This window comes from Corylus avellana, chromosome 11 (assembly GCF_965113065.1).
Source record: "Corylus avellana chromosome 11, dhCorAvel1.hap1.2, whole genome shotgun sequence".
Taxonomy (NCBI): Eukaryota; Viridiplantae; Streptophyta; class Magnoliopsida; order Fagales; family Betulaceae; genus Corylus; species Corylus avellana.
Window position 1 is genome coordinate 4,604,931 of NC_142500.1, and position 17,625 is coordinate 4,622,555.

General features: G+C 36.3%; 2 protein-coding genes across 2 annotated transcripts; both read left to right on the top strand.

Moving 5' to 3' along the window:
* Window positions 1-3,065: 3,065 nt before the first annotated feature.
* Window positions 3,066-8,706, top strand: LOC132165157 (Major facilitator superfamily protein). Its single transcript, XM_088511877.1, has 5 exons — window positions 3,066-3,162; window positions 4,212-4,429; window positions 5,234-5,778; window positions 7,141-7,481; window positions 8,204-8,706. Exons 1-5 carry the CDS (start codon window positions 3,069-3,071, stop codon window positions 8,704-8,706), a joined length of 1,701 nt encoding a protein of 566 aa, XP_088368003.1. The 5' UTR covers window positions 3,066-3,068.
* Window positions 8,707-10,150: 1,444 nt separating this feature from the next.
* LOC148583021 (uncharacterized) lies at window positions 10,151-11,730 on the top strand. The gene is made up of 2 exons (XM_088511780.1): window positions 10,151-11,521; window positions 11,653-11,730. Exons 1-2 carry the CDS (start codon window positions 10,151-10,153, stop codon window positions 11,728-11,730), a joined length of 1,449 nt encoding a protein of 482 aa, XP_088367906.1.
* Window positions 11,731-17,625: the final 5,895 nt, after the last annotated feature.

Sequence of the window (17,625 nt, forward strand, 5' to 3'; positions counted from 1 at the left end):
GCTAAGTCTAGAAAATGTTATTTCATTGGCTATGGGGATGAGACATTCGGGTATAGGTTTTGGGATGATCAAAACCGGAAGATTATTAGAAGTAGAAATGTTACTTTTAATAAAATGGCTGTGTATAAGAATAATTTAAGTGCAGAACCAGTAAGTACAGAGTCAGAGGCTGAGAAGCCTGAATTTATCAACCTAGATGGAATTTCTAAAGGTGCAGCTTAGAGAAAGAATTCAAAAGTTGATAAGGATTTAGAAACTGAAGATGGTCTAGAAGTTGAAGAAACAGTAGATTAAGAGACTGAACAGGGTACACTGACAGTGGCTGTCCGTAGATCTACTAGAACCATTAGATCTCCACAGCGTTTTTCACCCTCCCTATTTCATATTTTGTTAACGGATGGCGGTGAGCCAGAGACGTTTGTTGAAGCCTTGAAGGTTGAAGATTCAATCAAGTGGGAGTTAGCCATGAAGGATGAGATGGACTCATTATTGACTAACCAGACCTAGGAGCTGACTGAGTTGCCAGCAGGTAAAAAGGCTTTGCACAACAAATGGGTGTTCAAAATAAAGGGTGAACATGATAGTAGCAAATGCTACAAGGCAAGATTGGTAGTCAAAGGATTCCAGCAGAAAGAAGGAATTGACTACACAGACATATTCTCTCCGGTGGTGAAGATGACAACCATCAGAATTGTGCTGAGTATTGTGGCGGCAGAGGACTTACATCTAGAGCAGTTTGATGTGAAGACGGCCTTCCTTCATGGTGAGTTGGAGGAAGAAATTTATATGCAGCAACCACAGAGATTCACAGTGCAGGGGAATGAGAGTTTAGTGTGCAAACTGAGGAAAAACTTGTATGGGCTGAAACAAGCTCCAAGACAATGGTATAAGAAGTTTGATAGTTTCATGTGCAGTACTGGGTTCACGAGATGCAATGCAGATCATTGCTGCTATGTCAAGAGTCTTAAGAACTCTTACATTATTCTACTTCTGTACGTAGATGATATGCTCATTGTAGGGGCTAGTATGGAAGACATCAACAAGTTGAAGAACCAGCTGTCAAAGCAGTTTGCAATGAAGGATTTGAGTGTTGCTAAACAAATCCTTGGGATGAGAATCATCAGGGACAGGGCCAATAGTACACTGAAGATTTCACAGACAGAATATGTGAAGAAGATTCTCAGCAGATTTAGCATGAATGAAGCTAAGTCAGTGAGCACACCCTTGGGGAGTCACTTTAGACTAACCAAGGATCAGTCACCGAAGACGGATCAAGAGAAAGCATACATGAACAAGGTACCTTATGCCTCAGCTATCGGAAGTCTAATGTATGCAATGGTCTGTCTAGACCGGATATTGCACATGCAGTAGGAGTTGTGAGCAGGTACATGAGTAATCCAGGGAAGCAGCATTGGGAGGCAGTCAAGTGGATTTTGCGATATCTGAGAGGAACTTCAGATATGTCCCTTTGCTTCACAGGTGCAGAATTGAAGCTGCAAGGCTACGTGGATGCTGATCTAGCGGGTGATGTTGATAGCAGGAAAAGTACTACAGGGTTTGTATATACTCTAGGAGGTACTGCTGTGTGTTGGACCTCAAGGTTTCAGAAAATTGTAGCCCTTTCCATTACAGAGGCGGAGTATGTGGCCGTGACAGAAGCTGGAAAGGAGATGGTTTGGCTACAAGGTTTTTTGGATGAGTTGGGAAAGAAGAATGAGAAGGGCGTTCTACACAGTGATAGTCAGAGTGCCATTTTTCTTGCGAAGAACCCAGCGTATCATTCAAGAACAAAGCATATACAGTTGAGGTATCACTTCATTCGATCTCTTCTTGAAAGTGGACAATTGTTACTTGAGAAGATTTGTGGAACTGAGAATCCAGCAGACATGTTGACAAAAGGTGTGACTATTGAGAAACTGAAGCTGTGCGCAGCTTCAGTTGGTCTTCGAGCTTGAAGATAGGTGGAGGAGACATCCGGAGGAGATTTACTGTGTTGCGACTTGGTAGAATTCAAGTCAAGTGGGAGATTGTTATGCGTGCCTTGAAAGTTATGGTGGGACCTAACCGGTTTTGGTTTGTTTACAAGTTTGTCTTGTACTTGGATTCCTTCTCCTAGTTGGAGTTGGAATGCTTGTCCCACACTTATTGGAATTCCTCTTGGCTCTTGGTGATTTCCACCGACTTTGCCTAGTATATAAAGGCATAAGCTCTTTATGTTTTTGTGTGTCAAAAAGCAATTGAGAGAAAGAAAAGGTGAGAGCAAGAAAAGAGAGAGTTTGTTTTTTCCTTTTTGTTATTATTCTCCTTTGGGCAAAGTGAGAATTGGGTGTATTTGGGGCTTTGGGTTTGAGTAGTTTTCTCACCCTGTTACTCTCTTATACTCATCTTTTGATAGTGAATTTTCTCTGGGTCGTCTCCGCCAGTGGATATAGGCTTATTAAGCCGAACCACTTAAATCTTTGTGTCGTGTGTGATTGCTTATCTTTATTATTCCGTATTCTTTTATTTTTCACATCTCAAGGGTTTTGGGAAATATGATTAATTTCCTAACAAAATTGACCAGTGCTGAGACTGAAAATGCTGTTGGCGTTGCATGTTTCAGATTCCAAACTTTCCTGATCTAACCATCCTCAATCAACATCGCCTTTTTTACAGTGTTCTTATTTTATAATTTCTAAAGAATATCTGCTTGAGAAAACAAAAGTGCCAAACAGTCCTGGACCCTTCCACTCAATGTGGTCTGAACCTAATCCCTACCATTATCACAGTAACAGTGATCTGCTGATTCTGCTCAGTATTGGAGTTATACTGTTTGCCTATAAAAGGGCCGGGAAGAGCTCCCACGACACAGCTAATTAAGGAACTTCTTTGTTAATTTCCTACTTTTCTCTTTTCTGCAGTGCGTGCTCTTTTCCCTTCTGAAAACTTGAGACGTGGGAAATGGTTGGTGTTGAGTTAATTTCGACTAAGTTTCTTGCATAGTTTTGTCAGTGGCAGTTGGAAGCTTTTCTTCTTCTCTACTTAACAATGTTTTGGGAATATTTGTGTGTCTCTCTCAGGAGGGGAACATGACTTGGACGGTAGCTGATGCTGTGGACTACAAGGGTTTCCCTGCTGACAGATCTAAAACTGGCGGATGGGTGCCTGCTGCTCTTATTCTAGGTTTGTTTTAAGGTTTCCCCTCAGGTGTTGTCTCTCTGATGCATTGTTTTCTCACTCCCCCTCTCTTTTCTTAATGACAACTCATGCATTTCTTCCTATATATAACATTCCTAGAGGCTAGAGTTAGCTATTAATTGCATTTCTTCAAATAATTAATTAACTTGGTATTTTACATGTTAAAAGGCTTCATTAATTATCAGAAAAAATAATGTTATAGGTATAGTGAAGTAATTACATATAGATTATAAGTTGAATTTACGTCCATTTAATACATAGAAAATACATTTTATTTGGTGCTATTCAGAGATGAAAGGCATAATTAGTTCATATATATGCTTGTTATACAATTGGACATCATCAAACTCTAGATGTTAATGGATATTTTTTATTTTTATTTTTTATTATTAATTGCTTCTATCAGAAATGAATCCATAAGTAGGTAGTTCATGCAAAGTTAACGGAAAGACTGAGTATATATTCAGGTTAATTTAACATATACTTTATAAAAAGCACAATAATTTAGATACCAAAATCATATTTTAATCTATATATTTCCAATTCTGATAATATTTCATGCCACTTTCTCTCTTGAATGATGGGACGAAACCAAAATCATATTTTCACCCATATAATATTTTCCTATATGCAGTTAATTAAATTGCTGTCACTTTCTCTTGATCAATGAAATTCTATATGTGGGTTTACTTAGGCTCAACTGAGGGAGCTAGATATATAAGCACCTTTCCCCCCACCTTGCTTTATTCAATGATTATACCTCCACCATTGGCAAAAGATAAAAAAGCTTTAATTTACTTATTCTTACTATTGTGTACTTTTACCTTTTCAATAGTAATTTATTTATTAGGTAGCATCAAATTTAATCATACTACTCTGTTTTGTTGTGAGTCGTGGCAAAACTTTTTCCCTACCATTTCTTGTGTGTTGAAATTAAGTACTTGAACTTAAGGCCATATAAATCTTACTTTAATCAAGAAATCGATCACTTATAAAATATGTAAAGCTACTCATTGCTAATTAAATTTGTACAGTTGTTGAAGTGTGTGAGAGGCTGTCAACAATGGGAATAGCAGTAAACCTAGTGACCTACTTGATTGGAACAATGCATCTGCCTAGTTTCACTTCGGCCAATATCGTTACAGACTTTATGGGCACATCATTTCTCCTGTGTTTGCTTGGAGGCTTTCTTGCTGATTCTTTCCTCGGCAGATACATGACTATTGCCATCTTTGCTGCAATACAAGCTCTCGTAAGTTTTAATTAGCTAGCTAGACGGGTGCTAGTGTTATTACAATTTTTATTATAAATTTCTTTACAAATTGACGTGGGTTTTCATAATTTGTGATAAAAATTGTAGTAAACTAAACATTTTCCTTGGGTCCTGTTTGTTTTGGCGTTTCAGCTGAAATAACCTTTAGGAAAGTGATTATAGCTAAAAAATTTTCTAATGGAAAATCATTAGCAAATATTTCTTGTATTTTCATATAATCTAAGGAGCTGCGACAAAGAGAGATATAACGACGATGAGTTGCAGAGGTAGAGTGTGTAAAAATAAAAAGCCTTTAGAGGTGAGATTGAGATCTAGTGTAATTGTCTACCCATATTGCTTGCAATTTAGAAAGACAATTGTAATAGGGTCCTTGTGGGGCTCACTTTCCTGAGCTGGTGTTCAAGTAGCCCGGGGTAGGCCTCATAAGGGGACCTCTTATAATAACTTGCTCAACGGGTGGGAGAGACCAGCGAAAAATGGTACGTTTACACAGATGAGAAGTGTAAACCATTTTACGCTTCATGAAAGTTATTTTATTTTATTTTTTTAATCAAAAGTGCAGGCGGGTATCCTTAGTTAACTAGAAATATTTTCAGATTAACCAATATTTTACGCATACCAATCCTACCAAAATAAAAAAATAAAAACTTTATCCAAAAAAATTTTATGCCTAAATAAACAGGAATATAATTCGTACTATACCATGTTTTTCTGTTATGTTACTCATATTTATCGCTTCCAAGGTGGTGTCGATTATATATTATGATGAGGATGGTGATTCAGGGCACTGGCGGATTAGCAATAGCAACAAAACTGCCACAGCTACGCCCACCTCCCTGCGGAGCAACCGCCGCTCACTGCAAACAAGCCAGCGGCTTCCAAATGGGAATTCTATACGTGGCTCTATATCTCATCGCATTAGGGACCGGCGGCCTAAAATCAAGCGTATCGGGATTTGGAACCGACCAGTTCGACGAGAAAGACGAGAAGGAGAAGGCTCAGATGGCCTTCTTCTTCAACAGGTTCTTCTTCTTCATTAGCATCGGAACTTTGACGGCGGTCACGGTGCTCGTCTATTTGCAAGACGAAGTGGGTCGGAGCTGGGCGTACGGAATATGCTCCGTTTCCATGTCCATAGCCATCATCGTCTTCTTATCTGGGACTAAAAGATACAGATACAAGAAGAGTTTGGGAAGCCCCGTTGTTCATATTCTCCAAGCTTTTGTTGCCGCTACAAGGAAGAGGAAGATGGACCTTCCTTTTCATTTTGGCTCAATGTACGAGGATTCTCCCGAGGCTTCAAGAATTGATCACACGGAGCAGTTCCGGTAACTTTAGTTTTTATTTATTTATTTATTAATTTTTTTTTTAACCATTCCTCATATGCGTTTTTGTAATTATTTTCTTGAAGTTTAAAAATTTATGGAAAAATTACAGTTTACTTCCTTAAAGTTGACAGCGTTTTTCAATTCAAACACCAAAATTTTAATTTTTGCAATCCAACCCCACAAAGTTTTAATTTTTTTCAATTCGACCAATATTATTTCAAAATTTTCATATTACCCATAATTTTTATTTTTTATGACAAAAAAAAACAAATTTGGAGGTGCAAAAATGGTCAGATGGCCAAAGAACCACCCCGAATTTTTTTTATAAAAAAATAAAAATTAGGGGCAATATAGGAAGTTTTGGATATAATTGGTCAAATTGCAAAAAATTGGAACTTTGGGGGGAGGGGTGGATTGTAAAAATTAAAACTTTAGTGTTCGAATTGAAAAACGCTGTCAACTTTCAGGGGGTAAACTGTAATTTTTCCAAAATTTATAATGTCGGTATCTCAATAATATTTTCTTTTAATTTAATTTTTTTTTTGGAGAAATTATATTTATATGATTGTCATACAACTATGATAATGATATACACTGTCACAGCATATATATATATATATATATATATATTTTTTTTTTTTTTGATATGTCCACACAAGAGGGACAGGGGGGAGGGGATATTCGAACTAGTGACTTCCGCTTTATAAGACGTGGTCTCTAGCCGATTGAGCTACTCATTGGGAACAGATGTGATAGTGTATATTAGTTATTGATTTTTATTTTTACAAGCCCTTGTTGATCCAAATTAATGATGATTTTCATTGCTATACATGGTTGTATCACAGTGGTACCAGAGTAAATAGCTTTTTTTTTTTTTTTTTGGTTTGTTAAAATGCTCAAAATGACCTCTTTTTTTTTTAAAAAAAAAAAAAAAAACAAAAAAATTGTAACGTCAATATCTCAAGAATTTTCCCTTTTAATTTCGCCATTAAAAAAAAAAAAAAAAAAAAACTAAAAATTCCTAAAAAGATTTGCAATATTGGTATCTCTAGAATTTTTCTTTCTAATTTCACTATTTTTTTTTTTTTTTTTTTTTTTTTTTTGTTGTTGTTAAAATGCTCAAAATACTCCGGTTTAGAAAGAAAAGAAAAAAAAAACTAAAAGTTCATAACATTGAACGTTTTTGGCATATTAACTAAAAATGAAATTAAAGGGAAAAATTCTTGGAATATCACATTATGAATTTTTAAACTTCAAAGTATGATTGCAAAAGCGCCTATAGTGGTTTTTCCTTCTAATATTTTAGTGTCTTTTATAATATTCCAAAATCTTAACGGATATTAATTTTCCTTGTCATTTTAGTGTGTTGGACAAGGCAGCGATTGTTGCGGAAGGTGACTATGAGAAGGATGGCGGTGGTTCTCCAAATCCATGGAAGCTATGCTCTGTGACGAGGGTGGAGGAGGTGAAAATGATGATAAGACTACTACCAATATGGGCGACGACCATCATATTCTGGACAACATACGCGCAGATGATCACCTTCTCAGTTGAGCAAGCATCGAGCATGGAAAGATGGATTGGGAATTTTCAAATTCCAGCAGGCTCGCTTACTGTCTTCTTTGTCGCTTCCATAATGATCACTTTGGCTATTTATGATCGTCTCATCATGCCTCCATGGAAGGCATTGACTGGGAAACCAGGTATAAATATTTCATTTAAGAAGCCACCTGCAGTGATATATATATAATGCATGTTTAAATGAGAATCAATAAGTTAAGAAGTCAAGCTGAATAGGCGATCGCACCCACGTTCAAACAAGAGTGCGATCTGTACATTTGGGAGTCAAAGCTGTGTTGGGAAGATAAAATGATTTGAGAGTTTTTACTCGGAGTACATTAATATATATATATTTGAACGCTACTCTAACTCAAAAACCTAAGTTAATGAACTTAGGTTTACTTAAATATATTAACCATTATTTTTCTTTATATTTTTTTAACGTGAGATTTAGCGCACTTACAATAAAATGTACTGTCCGATTGCACCCACGTTCCAACGAGAGTCGCAACAGTCCCATATTAATAGGTTGTGTTTCCTTCTCAAAAGGATTCACTTGCTTTTTAAGTTTAATTTTTCATCTTTAGGGGCTGTGTGTTGATGCTATAATAAGACAAATGGATGTATTGCAATATTAGTTTTGGAGAATGAAATTTGAATCTTATAATTTTCAGAAGTCTTCAGTAAATCAATTTGACTTTATGTTCCACTACAATATATATATGAACTTATGCATGTGGAGACATAATGGGTATATGCATGTATGTTCAGGCTTTGTATAACTGTCAATCATTATCAATTAAAACTATAGCTCTTTGAAAGCATTTTCTCTGGCTAATATGATTCATGGCTCTCTCTTCAACAGGTTTTACGAATCTTCAGAGGATGGCAATAGGACTCGGCCTGTCAGTTTTTGGAATGGCAGCCGCCGTCCTCTGTGAGAGAAAGCGGTTGGCTGTGGCAAAAGCCGCGGGCGGCGGCGCCACTTTGCCTATAAGCGTCTTCTTCTTAATCCCACAGTTCGTGTTGGTGGGTTCCGGCGAAGCCTTCATATACACTGGGCAGCTAGATTTTTTCATAACCGGATCACCAAAAGGAATGAAAACCATGAGCACCGGTCTCTTCCTGACAACGTTGTCGCTTGGTTTCTTTGTCAGTAGTTTCTTGGTGTCGGTCGTGAAGAGGGTGACTGGAAGCAAGGATGGGCATGGATGGGTGGCAGACAACATCAATAATGGGAGACTTGATTGCTTCTATGGACTCCTAGCTGTACTTGGCATCATAAATTTTGTAGCATTTCTTTTTTGTGCGGCATGGTACAAGGCATCCAAGCCTAAATCTTCTTTGCAGATGGGGAATATTGTTTAGGGGAGGAGAAGTGCTAGTGAGTCGTTAGGGTTAAGCATGTTATGGCTCTGCTTTTGTAGTTAATATTGTACATTAAGGAATGGTTTGGGTTCCGTTTCTTCTCTTTCTTGCAAGTAATATTGTATGTCAATATAGTGGTTTGAGAATGGGAAAATTAGACTTTATTCTCTGGAAGTTTTATTCGATTTGCAATTTGACTTTTAATTTTTAAAAATTTGTAATGTACCTCAATAAATTATAAAAAATTTACAATGTAACCATTCCGTTAACTATTTTGGTCCAATTTGACAAAAAAAATTGCTCATGTGCGAGGCACATGCAATTTTTGTCTAAAATTTTTAAAATTACCCCCAAGTGTTTTAAGAAATTCCAAAAATGCTCTCAATTCAATAAATCAAATCAGAAGAAAAAAAAAGAAGAAAAAATTGGGGTTGGTTTCAACCACCCCATTTGGCCCATTGGGGGTGGTCAGCCATCTCCTATGGGCGTGGGGGTGGCGAGGGCCAGATGGAGGTGGCCTGGCCAACCCCATGGCCAAAGGGGTGGTTGGCCACCCCCAATTTTATTTATTTATTCATTTTTAGAGACAATTAAGTATTTTTTAAACATTAGATGTCAAATTAAAAATCAGGTCAAACTTTGAAAGATTAAAGTGTAATTTTGCCTTTGAGATTTCTTTTACCTCAATCTCTGTTTTCTCCTGTGTTAGAACGGAAGTCAATACTTTGAGTGAAAAGGAAAGGGGTATCTCCAATGCGATGCTCAAACGCTACTGTATCATGTAAATGAAGATAAAAACAGAGGATGGGAGATGCAAGTGGAAAAGAAAAATTTGTAGTAAAAAGATAAAAAGCAGTCAAAATAACAATAGACTTGCACCTCCTCTTTAGAATTTGTTACTTACGGCATAAGCAACTTCATTTTTCTTTTTCTCTTTTTCAACTCCAACTTACTTGGCACAGAGGGGTGGAATTTGGCCACTGCAAATGCTTTGCTTTTTTCTTTTTCCTTGAAATTGCTTGGCATAAAGTGGTGGGAATTCGGCAAATGAAAGTCTTTTTTCTTTTTTTCTCCTTGAAGTTGCTTGGCACAAAGGGGTTGGAATTCGGCAAATGAAAATCTTTTTGCTTTTTTCTCCTTGAAGTTGCTTGGAACAGAGGGATGGAATTCGAAAAATGAAACTTTCTTTTTGCTTTCTTCTCCTTTGAAGTTGCTTGGTGCATAGGGATGGAATTCGGAAAATGCAAGTCTTTTTCTTTTTTCTTCTAGAAGTTGCTTGGGTACAAAGTAGTGGAATATTGGGGCAATGCAAAAATAGTTTGCTACCACAAATCTCAAAAACCTGCCAAAAATCATACCACCTAAATTGACCTCCGTACAGACGACCCAAACAGCTGCCACCCACCACCTACCTCTTCGTTGTGTGTGCGTGTGAAAGCGAGAGATGGAGACGGAACTTTTTCTAAGAGAGACCTTGATACGGCGTCGGCTCTTCCACCGAAGCGGTGAGGATTGGCATCTATTGAAGTTTGTAGAAGAGTTGAAAAATGAGGACGAAATGAAAGTTGTATGTAAGCGTTGCAGGGAACCGGCCGGACTGGGTCTCATTCTCAAATGCACGGTCTGCCAATACCTCTGTCATCTATCATGCTTCAAAATAAATGTGGGCTTTGAGCCAACCATTTGTTTTCATTTCGGTCGTAGACATGATCAATTGATATTCTCTGAAGAGCTGAAAAATGATGGCAAGGAGGGAGTTGTTTGCCTTGCGTGCGAGGAAAATATAGAGGGTCCCATATACAAATGCTCCACCTTCGAATGCAAATTCCAGCTTCACAAATCATGTTCCCAGCTGCCCCGCCAGATGCACCACCACTTGCACCCAAACCACATCCTTAGACTTGAGTATCCAAGCCAAAGTTCCAGTAATTGTAATGCTTGCGGTAAATGGTGCAGTACATGCCTCTTTTACTATTGCAAGGAGTGCAATTTCAACCTTGACATCACATGTACTACCCGCACACGAATTAATAATGCCGACGATTGCAAACACACATTCGTCACATTCTTTAAGCATATCTACTTAACTTGTGAAGCATGTGGTCAAGAAGGTATGGATTTTGCCTCCTTATGTACCATCTGGCTCCTCTTCATTCACTCCAAATGTGCAGGATTTCCACACACCATCAAGATTACAAGACACCATCACGTCCTCACTCTTATCTATTCCCTTTATCATAGATTCAAGGATTTCAACAACGTATTTTGTAGTTTATGTCGTGAAAAAGTAAAGATAGAGTATGCAGCCTTCTGTTGTGATCATCAGGAATGTGGTTTTGTGGCACATTTGTATTGTGCAGATGCACGTAGATCCGAGATTGTAGATATTAAGTCGCTACTTGAGACATCTGTTGATGTTAAGGAGAAGATCAACCCAGGTGAGATACAACTTTTTAACCATCCACATATTTTAATTCTTAGCCATGAGGAAGTCCTACATGATAAGCAGTGTGATGGTTGTATGCATTTAATAATCTCAGCTCCTTTCTACAACTGTATGCAATGCAACTTATTTTTTCATACTACATGTGCTCAACTACCAAAAAGAAAGAAACACATACTTCATCAACACAAGCTCACCCTCCATACATATGCACCTTCCATTGGTGGAGTATTCACTTGTGACGCTTGTGGCCATTCTCGCCATGGTTTCGTCTATAGATGTGACATATGTGGCTACCACCTTGATCCCCAATGTTGTTCAATTCCGGAAACCTTGAACCATGAGGGTCACCAACATCTTCTTTTCCTTGCTGTAAGTTCTCATAAAAATTGCAATGCATGTGATCACGGTTACAAGCGTTCAAAGAATGATGGGGTATTTGTATGCATGCACTTATTGCGATTTTGCTTTGGGTTTTGAATGTGCAATACTTCCGCTCGTAGCTAGGCACAAATGTGACGAACATCCACTTGCACTCACTTACGTTGCTGAAGAAAATTCTAGAAAATATTATTGCCTGATTTGCGAAGAGGAAAGGAATCCAAAGAACTGGTTTTATTATTGTGCAAAATGTGACTTTCCTGCTCATCCCCAATGCGTTCTAGGAAAATATCCATACATCAAGTTTGGAAAAACTTACGACAGCAAAAATCATCGGCACCGTGTCACTTTTGTTCCAAAGAATGAGTGCTCACCTGCATGTGATGCTTGTGGCAAGACTTTCGATGGCATGGCCGTAGAATGCACTCGATGCAAGTTCAACGTCCACAGAAGTTCTGAGTGTTTGCAAAAAATAAGTAATAAAGTGCTCCATCCATAACATTGAAGGGTTGCATGGATAATGGCTGCGTGAGTAAGTTTGGTTGTTGAGTTGTTGAGTCCATTAAGTTCCAGTTGTTGGGTCCAATAAAGCTAAGCAATTGAGATTATTGCTTCAGCTATCGTTTAGTTTATCCTTTTAAGCTTGGAGCTCAATTGGGTCGGGAGTTTATCTCGAAGTCTGATAAGAATTATCAAGAGTCATTCTTGAGTTAAATTAGTCTTTTATTTCTGTTGTTATTGTAATCTTTATTTCAAGAGTTAATAAAATCATCTGCCATTATTTTCCCCACACAGGAGTCAATCTATATCACTAAGTTTTAGGAAAAAATAATAATTACTAATGCTAAAAAAAAAAGACACAAAAAGAGAAAATTATTTATACGGATCAATCTTAAAACAAATAAGATACCCTTGATACAGTTTTTCTTTTGTTTCTTCTTTTTGCCTTTTTCTTCTCTTGTCTCTAACCTTGCATCTAAAAGTTTTGAATGTTGTGTACGGATCTCTAGTAACTTTGATTTTGTATCTCGAAAAAGAGCATCAGACCTTGAAGCCCTCAGTTGCTGAAATATCAAATTGGAAATCAACCCCAAATTTGGCCAACGACAACACTCTCTTTTGCTTTAACCATCTAGCTACCACAACGTACGAAATAAACCAAACATAAACCACAAAACACTGCTACCCAAAAGTAAGATCAGATACCAATATGGTAATAGGGCCACAATTCCCATTGTTTTAAAAGTACTAGAGATGGAGATTTGAGAATGCTAAGTAGCATTTTTCTTTTTCTTTCTCTTTTTATGATCTACTTTGACTGTGATGAACGAAAAAGCTAGAGAGAGAGAGAGAGAGAGAGAGAGTAATAATATTCCTACCAACAGTTGCAGAGTTGAAAGTTGTGGAGCCTCCTCAAACACTCATGCTGTTTTGGGATATTTATGATGGATTAATTCAAAGAATAAATGCAGGCACTTATACTTTATTGAGAGATGTTAATGGGGGCAATTTTAATGAGATTTATCATTACATCCATTTTTATTCTTTTTCCCGTTTTAGTGTTTTTTTTTTTTTTAAAAAAATTTGTTTGTGTGTGGGGGATATATATATGATGATTTTGGACTATTCTTTGGAGTCTTGTATATATTGCAGGGGAGGTGACAGTACGTACGTCCCTCTACTAGTGGAGTCTTGTATTAGAAACTTTTGGTATACCATGAACTGGAATTTTGCTTTTTGGGTTTTAACTCTCTAATTGTAACTCTACATGGACCAATTATATTGTTTTGTTTGAAAAAGTGTTTTGATGTAACATATATTTAAAGTAGTTTTAAGTAATTTGTGGGTAATGCTTTATATTTTAAGTTGTCTATTAATATTTTTTTTTTTTAAAAAAAAAATACAAAATACAAAAGAAAAAATGAAAAAAAAAAAAAAATGTTAACAAACAAAGCCTACTCTCCCTCTCTTGGTCTCTCGCTTGTGCTAGTTTTTGAGACTAGATAAAGTTGATAACATGTTTACTGCAAAGATGAATGCTATATGCGCTTCACAAGTATATATTCTCTGACATATATGACAATGAAAATCATCGATGGATTTTTGAATCTAATTGTATTTTTATTGTCATGTCAAAGAATATGCACTTAAAAATGCATGTAGCATTTCGTTTACACAAAAGCAACGTTCCAAAGGATCCCTACTTGATTTGGTTGTTTACAATCAATTAAAACAAAACGATGGAAATCAGGTGTAATTAGCTTGTCGTTACTTAAAATGCTAGAAAATGAATGGATTCTTCTTCTTTTTTTTTAACTTTTTCTAATATTATCTAATATAATGGATTTCAAAGAACAAAAGATTTTTGTTGACCAAGATGAAAACCCTATACCAAGGAATAACTTCTCTAGAGCAACCTAACCTAGGATTCTGCTCAATCAAAAGAAGAGCTAACTATTGGCAATACTAAACCTACAACCCTATGTCATTTTTCGAAGACAGTCTATAGGACAACCCACTCCTCACTTGTCTCTACCCTAACTCCTCAATTTGTCTCTGCCCTAACTCCTCAATTGGTCGTTCCTCAGAGAGGGAACTTCTTACTAATCACCATCGGTAGACTTCTGTTGTAGGTTTGAAAGCGTTGGCCGGCTTGAATCTTGTTCAAGAATCTTCACGTGAACAAACTCTTGAATCACACGAAAGAACTTGTTCTTAGGATTGATCTCTAAACTCTCACACTGGAGGCTCTGAAAATCGTGTCTCTAAGAGCTACTGAGAGCTTCATAGAGTAGGCTTTAAAATGACTTGCGTGTAATATATGTGGCAGCGTTCAGACATGCGTGTATATGCGTATGGTCGGTGCTTAAAAAATTTATATGCATAAGAAATTTTTGTTGTGAACTTGGAACTTGCATTTTCATTCCTTTTATATGTTATTATTATTATTTTTTTTTGTAGACATTGATGAAGAGGCAGACAAGGGAATGATTCCAAAGCCACCGTTAAAGAAGAGAAAAGAAGATTGGACTTTGGAAAAGAAACAAGAGCTTCAAGCTAGGGGTGGACACCACTAAGGTGGTAGTTGAGCTGGTAAAGCAGCATGAGATAATGTTCAATTCCTCCCCTCCTTTCTTCCTAGTGATCACGGGTTCGAATCCGCTTGCTACTACCGCGAACCAGATGCTACTAAAAATGGGCTTTACCAACTTGCACTTTGGTGAGGCTGTGGTGACGGACTCGCCTTCCTAGGTAGTAGTTATGACTCAAATCGAACATTCTATAGTAGGTGGGAACCTCGATGGTCACTCCCAGGGGAGGGGGGAATTACATTGGTCGCCCATTCCCGCCTTTTTCAATTAGAAAAAAAAAAAAAAAAAAAAAAAAAAGAAGAAGCTAGGGGTGGGCAGAATATCCGATTGCTGACTACCGATCGCCATCGATTTGCCTTGTGGCCTACGTCCATACATTAAAACCTTTTTGGCTACATCTTTTTCTTTCTTCACTTGATTAAAATTGTACAATAAAATGACATATTTATAGTTGAAGGAGGTCAGGCATACAATAATTATATAATCAATATGTAACTTATGAGTATTGTGAGAGTTACATAATCAATATGTAGCATATGAGAATTAAAAGAGTTACAAAATCAATATGTAACATATGAGAATTAAGATAGTTTCAAAATCAATATGTAATATATGAGAATTATGAACATAATGTATGAGAGTTACATAATCAATATGTAACGTAGGAGAATTATAAGAGTAAATAATACATTAATTTAATTCAAAACAACTATTGTATGTTGTCTTCAGATGTCTTAATAGTTCTTGAATATTAATTAGTGACCTCTAAATTAGTGGAATTAGATGAGAGACTATTTTTTCTTTTATGTTACTTGAGTTGTGAAACACATCATAATATTAATTATCAGCTATCTTTAGAACGATGAAAATTTGATTTAATGGGTCTTGTTACTGATCTGCAGTCCAAGCAATCCATCTTGATTTCTTATGATCGATCGTATTCGCAGGGTTTTTCAGCCAATGTGGTGCGTATTTGTTGACTAAGTTTTAGGTTTTGTAGTTGTGGGAGTTTTCAGTTCAGGTTCCTACTCAAATTATCTATAATTTTTCTATGAAGTTGTTAGAATATATTGCTAATAACATGGTTTTTTTTTTTTGGTTGATTTTCTACTTTACTAGTTATAGAGTTTTGGGTGTTACTAAGGTTTATATTATTCGATATTTTGTTGCGATTTTTTTTTTTTATTAAAGCATATTTTTGGCGTTTGAAAGGCTTAATTTTTTCTACAACTTTCCTACTGTTTGATTTAAACATTAGAAAGTTTTTTATTTTATTTTATTTTTTTTTTTTTTTATGTATTGATTTTATCTAGTTTGAGACTAAATTCATGTAGCTTAGAGTTTTCGCATTTCAAGGAATCACACATAGATGTTAAAATATGCACTTATTCATATGGAGATTCATTTTCAAAACCAGTTCATCCAATTGTTTAAGAAGAATATTATTTTTCTTTTTAAGCAGAATTACTAATTGATTCACAGGACTCAACCAAGACAGGTGGCTCAACCTCACTAGGATCAACACTCCTCATAGAAGTTGGAAAAGCCATAAAGCTAACATTCTTCTCCTTTTTTGATCTTTAGATTCATCAAACTCTGACTCATCACTCATACACACATTTAGGGCTTTACTCTTAATGTTCAAAAAACTAGGACACTCAAAGCCTGAACACTCATAGCATTGAATGCCACATGAGTTCATGTCCGTTTTTGGCTTCTCTCTATTACCTTTAGTGTCTCATTGGGAATCAACCTTAATAATATCAACTTTAAAGTTCTTGTAACCCTTGTGGATCTTCAGGGATCTTCTAAACTTCTTGGCCAACAACACAATAGCCTCCATTTTCTTTAGAAGCCTTAAGAGCTAAACTCTTCCTTTTAGGTTGAGGGAAAGACAACTCATAGCTAGGTCTTAATCGATCCAACAAGATCCTTTATCCTCATGGAGTTATATCCTTGATATCTGTTGTGCGAAAGGTCGCGAATCTCTCACACACTTCAATCAAGCAGAACAAACGTGATATAGTGTTTAAAGGAAAAATAAACAAAATAATGTTTAATAACAATAAGAACACAAGATTTACATGGTTCGGCAACTTGCCTACATCCATGGTGCAACAGTAGAGAGATTTCACTTATTCAAAAGGGGAGACACAAAAGAGTGTTAAAACACTCACAAACCCAAATCCCCAAATACACCAAAATATTCCTCACACTCAAAACAATACTGGTTCTTCTTAATTTCTGCAGAGCAATACAAATGTTTTTCAATATCTACAGAAAACCAGCACTCTCTCGACTAAGAGCATTCCCAGCAATTTCCTCGTCATTTTTCCTACATTTAAGGATTTAAACTATTTTTTGCTTCTCTATGTCAAAATACATCCCAATAGCTTCTCTTAATCATTTCTTATACCATTAAAATATTTGTTTTTTTTTAAATTATATTTTATATATGAGAGGAGAGATGAGAGAGAATTGTGAGAGGAGATAGGAGAGAAGAGAGAAGAGATAATTGAGAGAATTATTTTTTTATATTTTAATAATTATAAGGATTATAATAGTTTGGGTTCCACTGTAATCATCCTAATGTTTAGGATTTATTTAAGGAGTCTACTGTAAAATATTTTTTGTAATTTTTTAAACATATTTTTTAAACTTAGAGAATAAACTCTCTTATAAAGAGTCTGTTGAGAATGCTCTTACTTCTTGCAGCGAAGCTGGTGGATATTTATAACCATAATCTACAAGAAGTCAAAAAACAACGGCTACCCCTTTTGTTGACAAATGCGGCTTGCTACTTTTGTTGACAAATGAAGAAATAATGAAGGAGTTAATGCAGCTGCTTCTTTTGTTGACAAAAGGAATAACTAAAGAGTTAATGCAAGGCTAAGTGCGGCTACAACTCTTAGGTGCAGAGACTTCATTGTTTGAGAAGTCTACGTACGGTGTATTTGGAGATAAGGAGTATGACAAGTTTGACAAAGAGACAAAGTCTTTCAT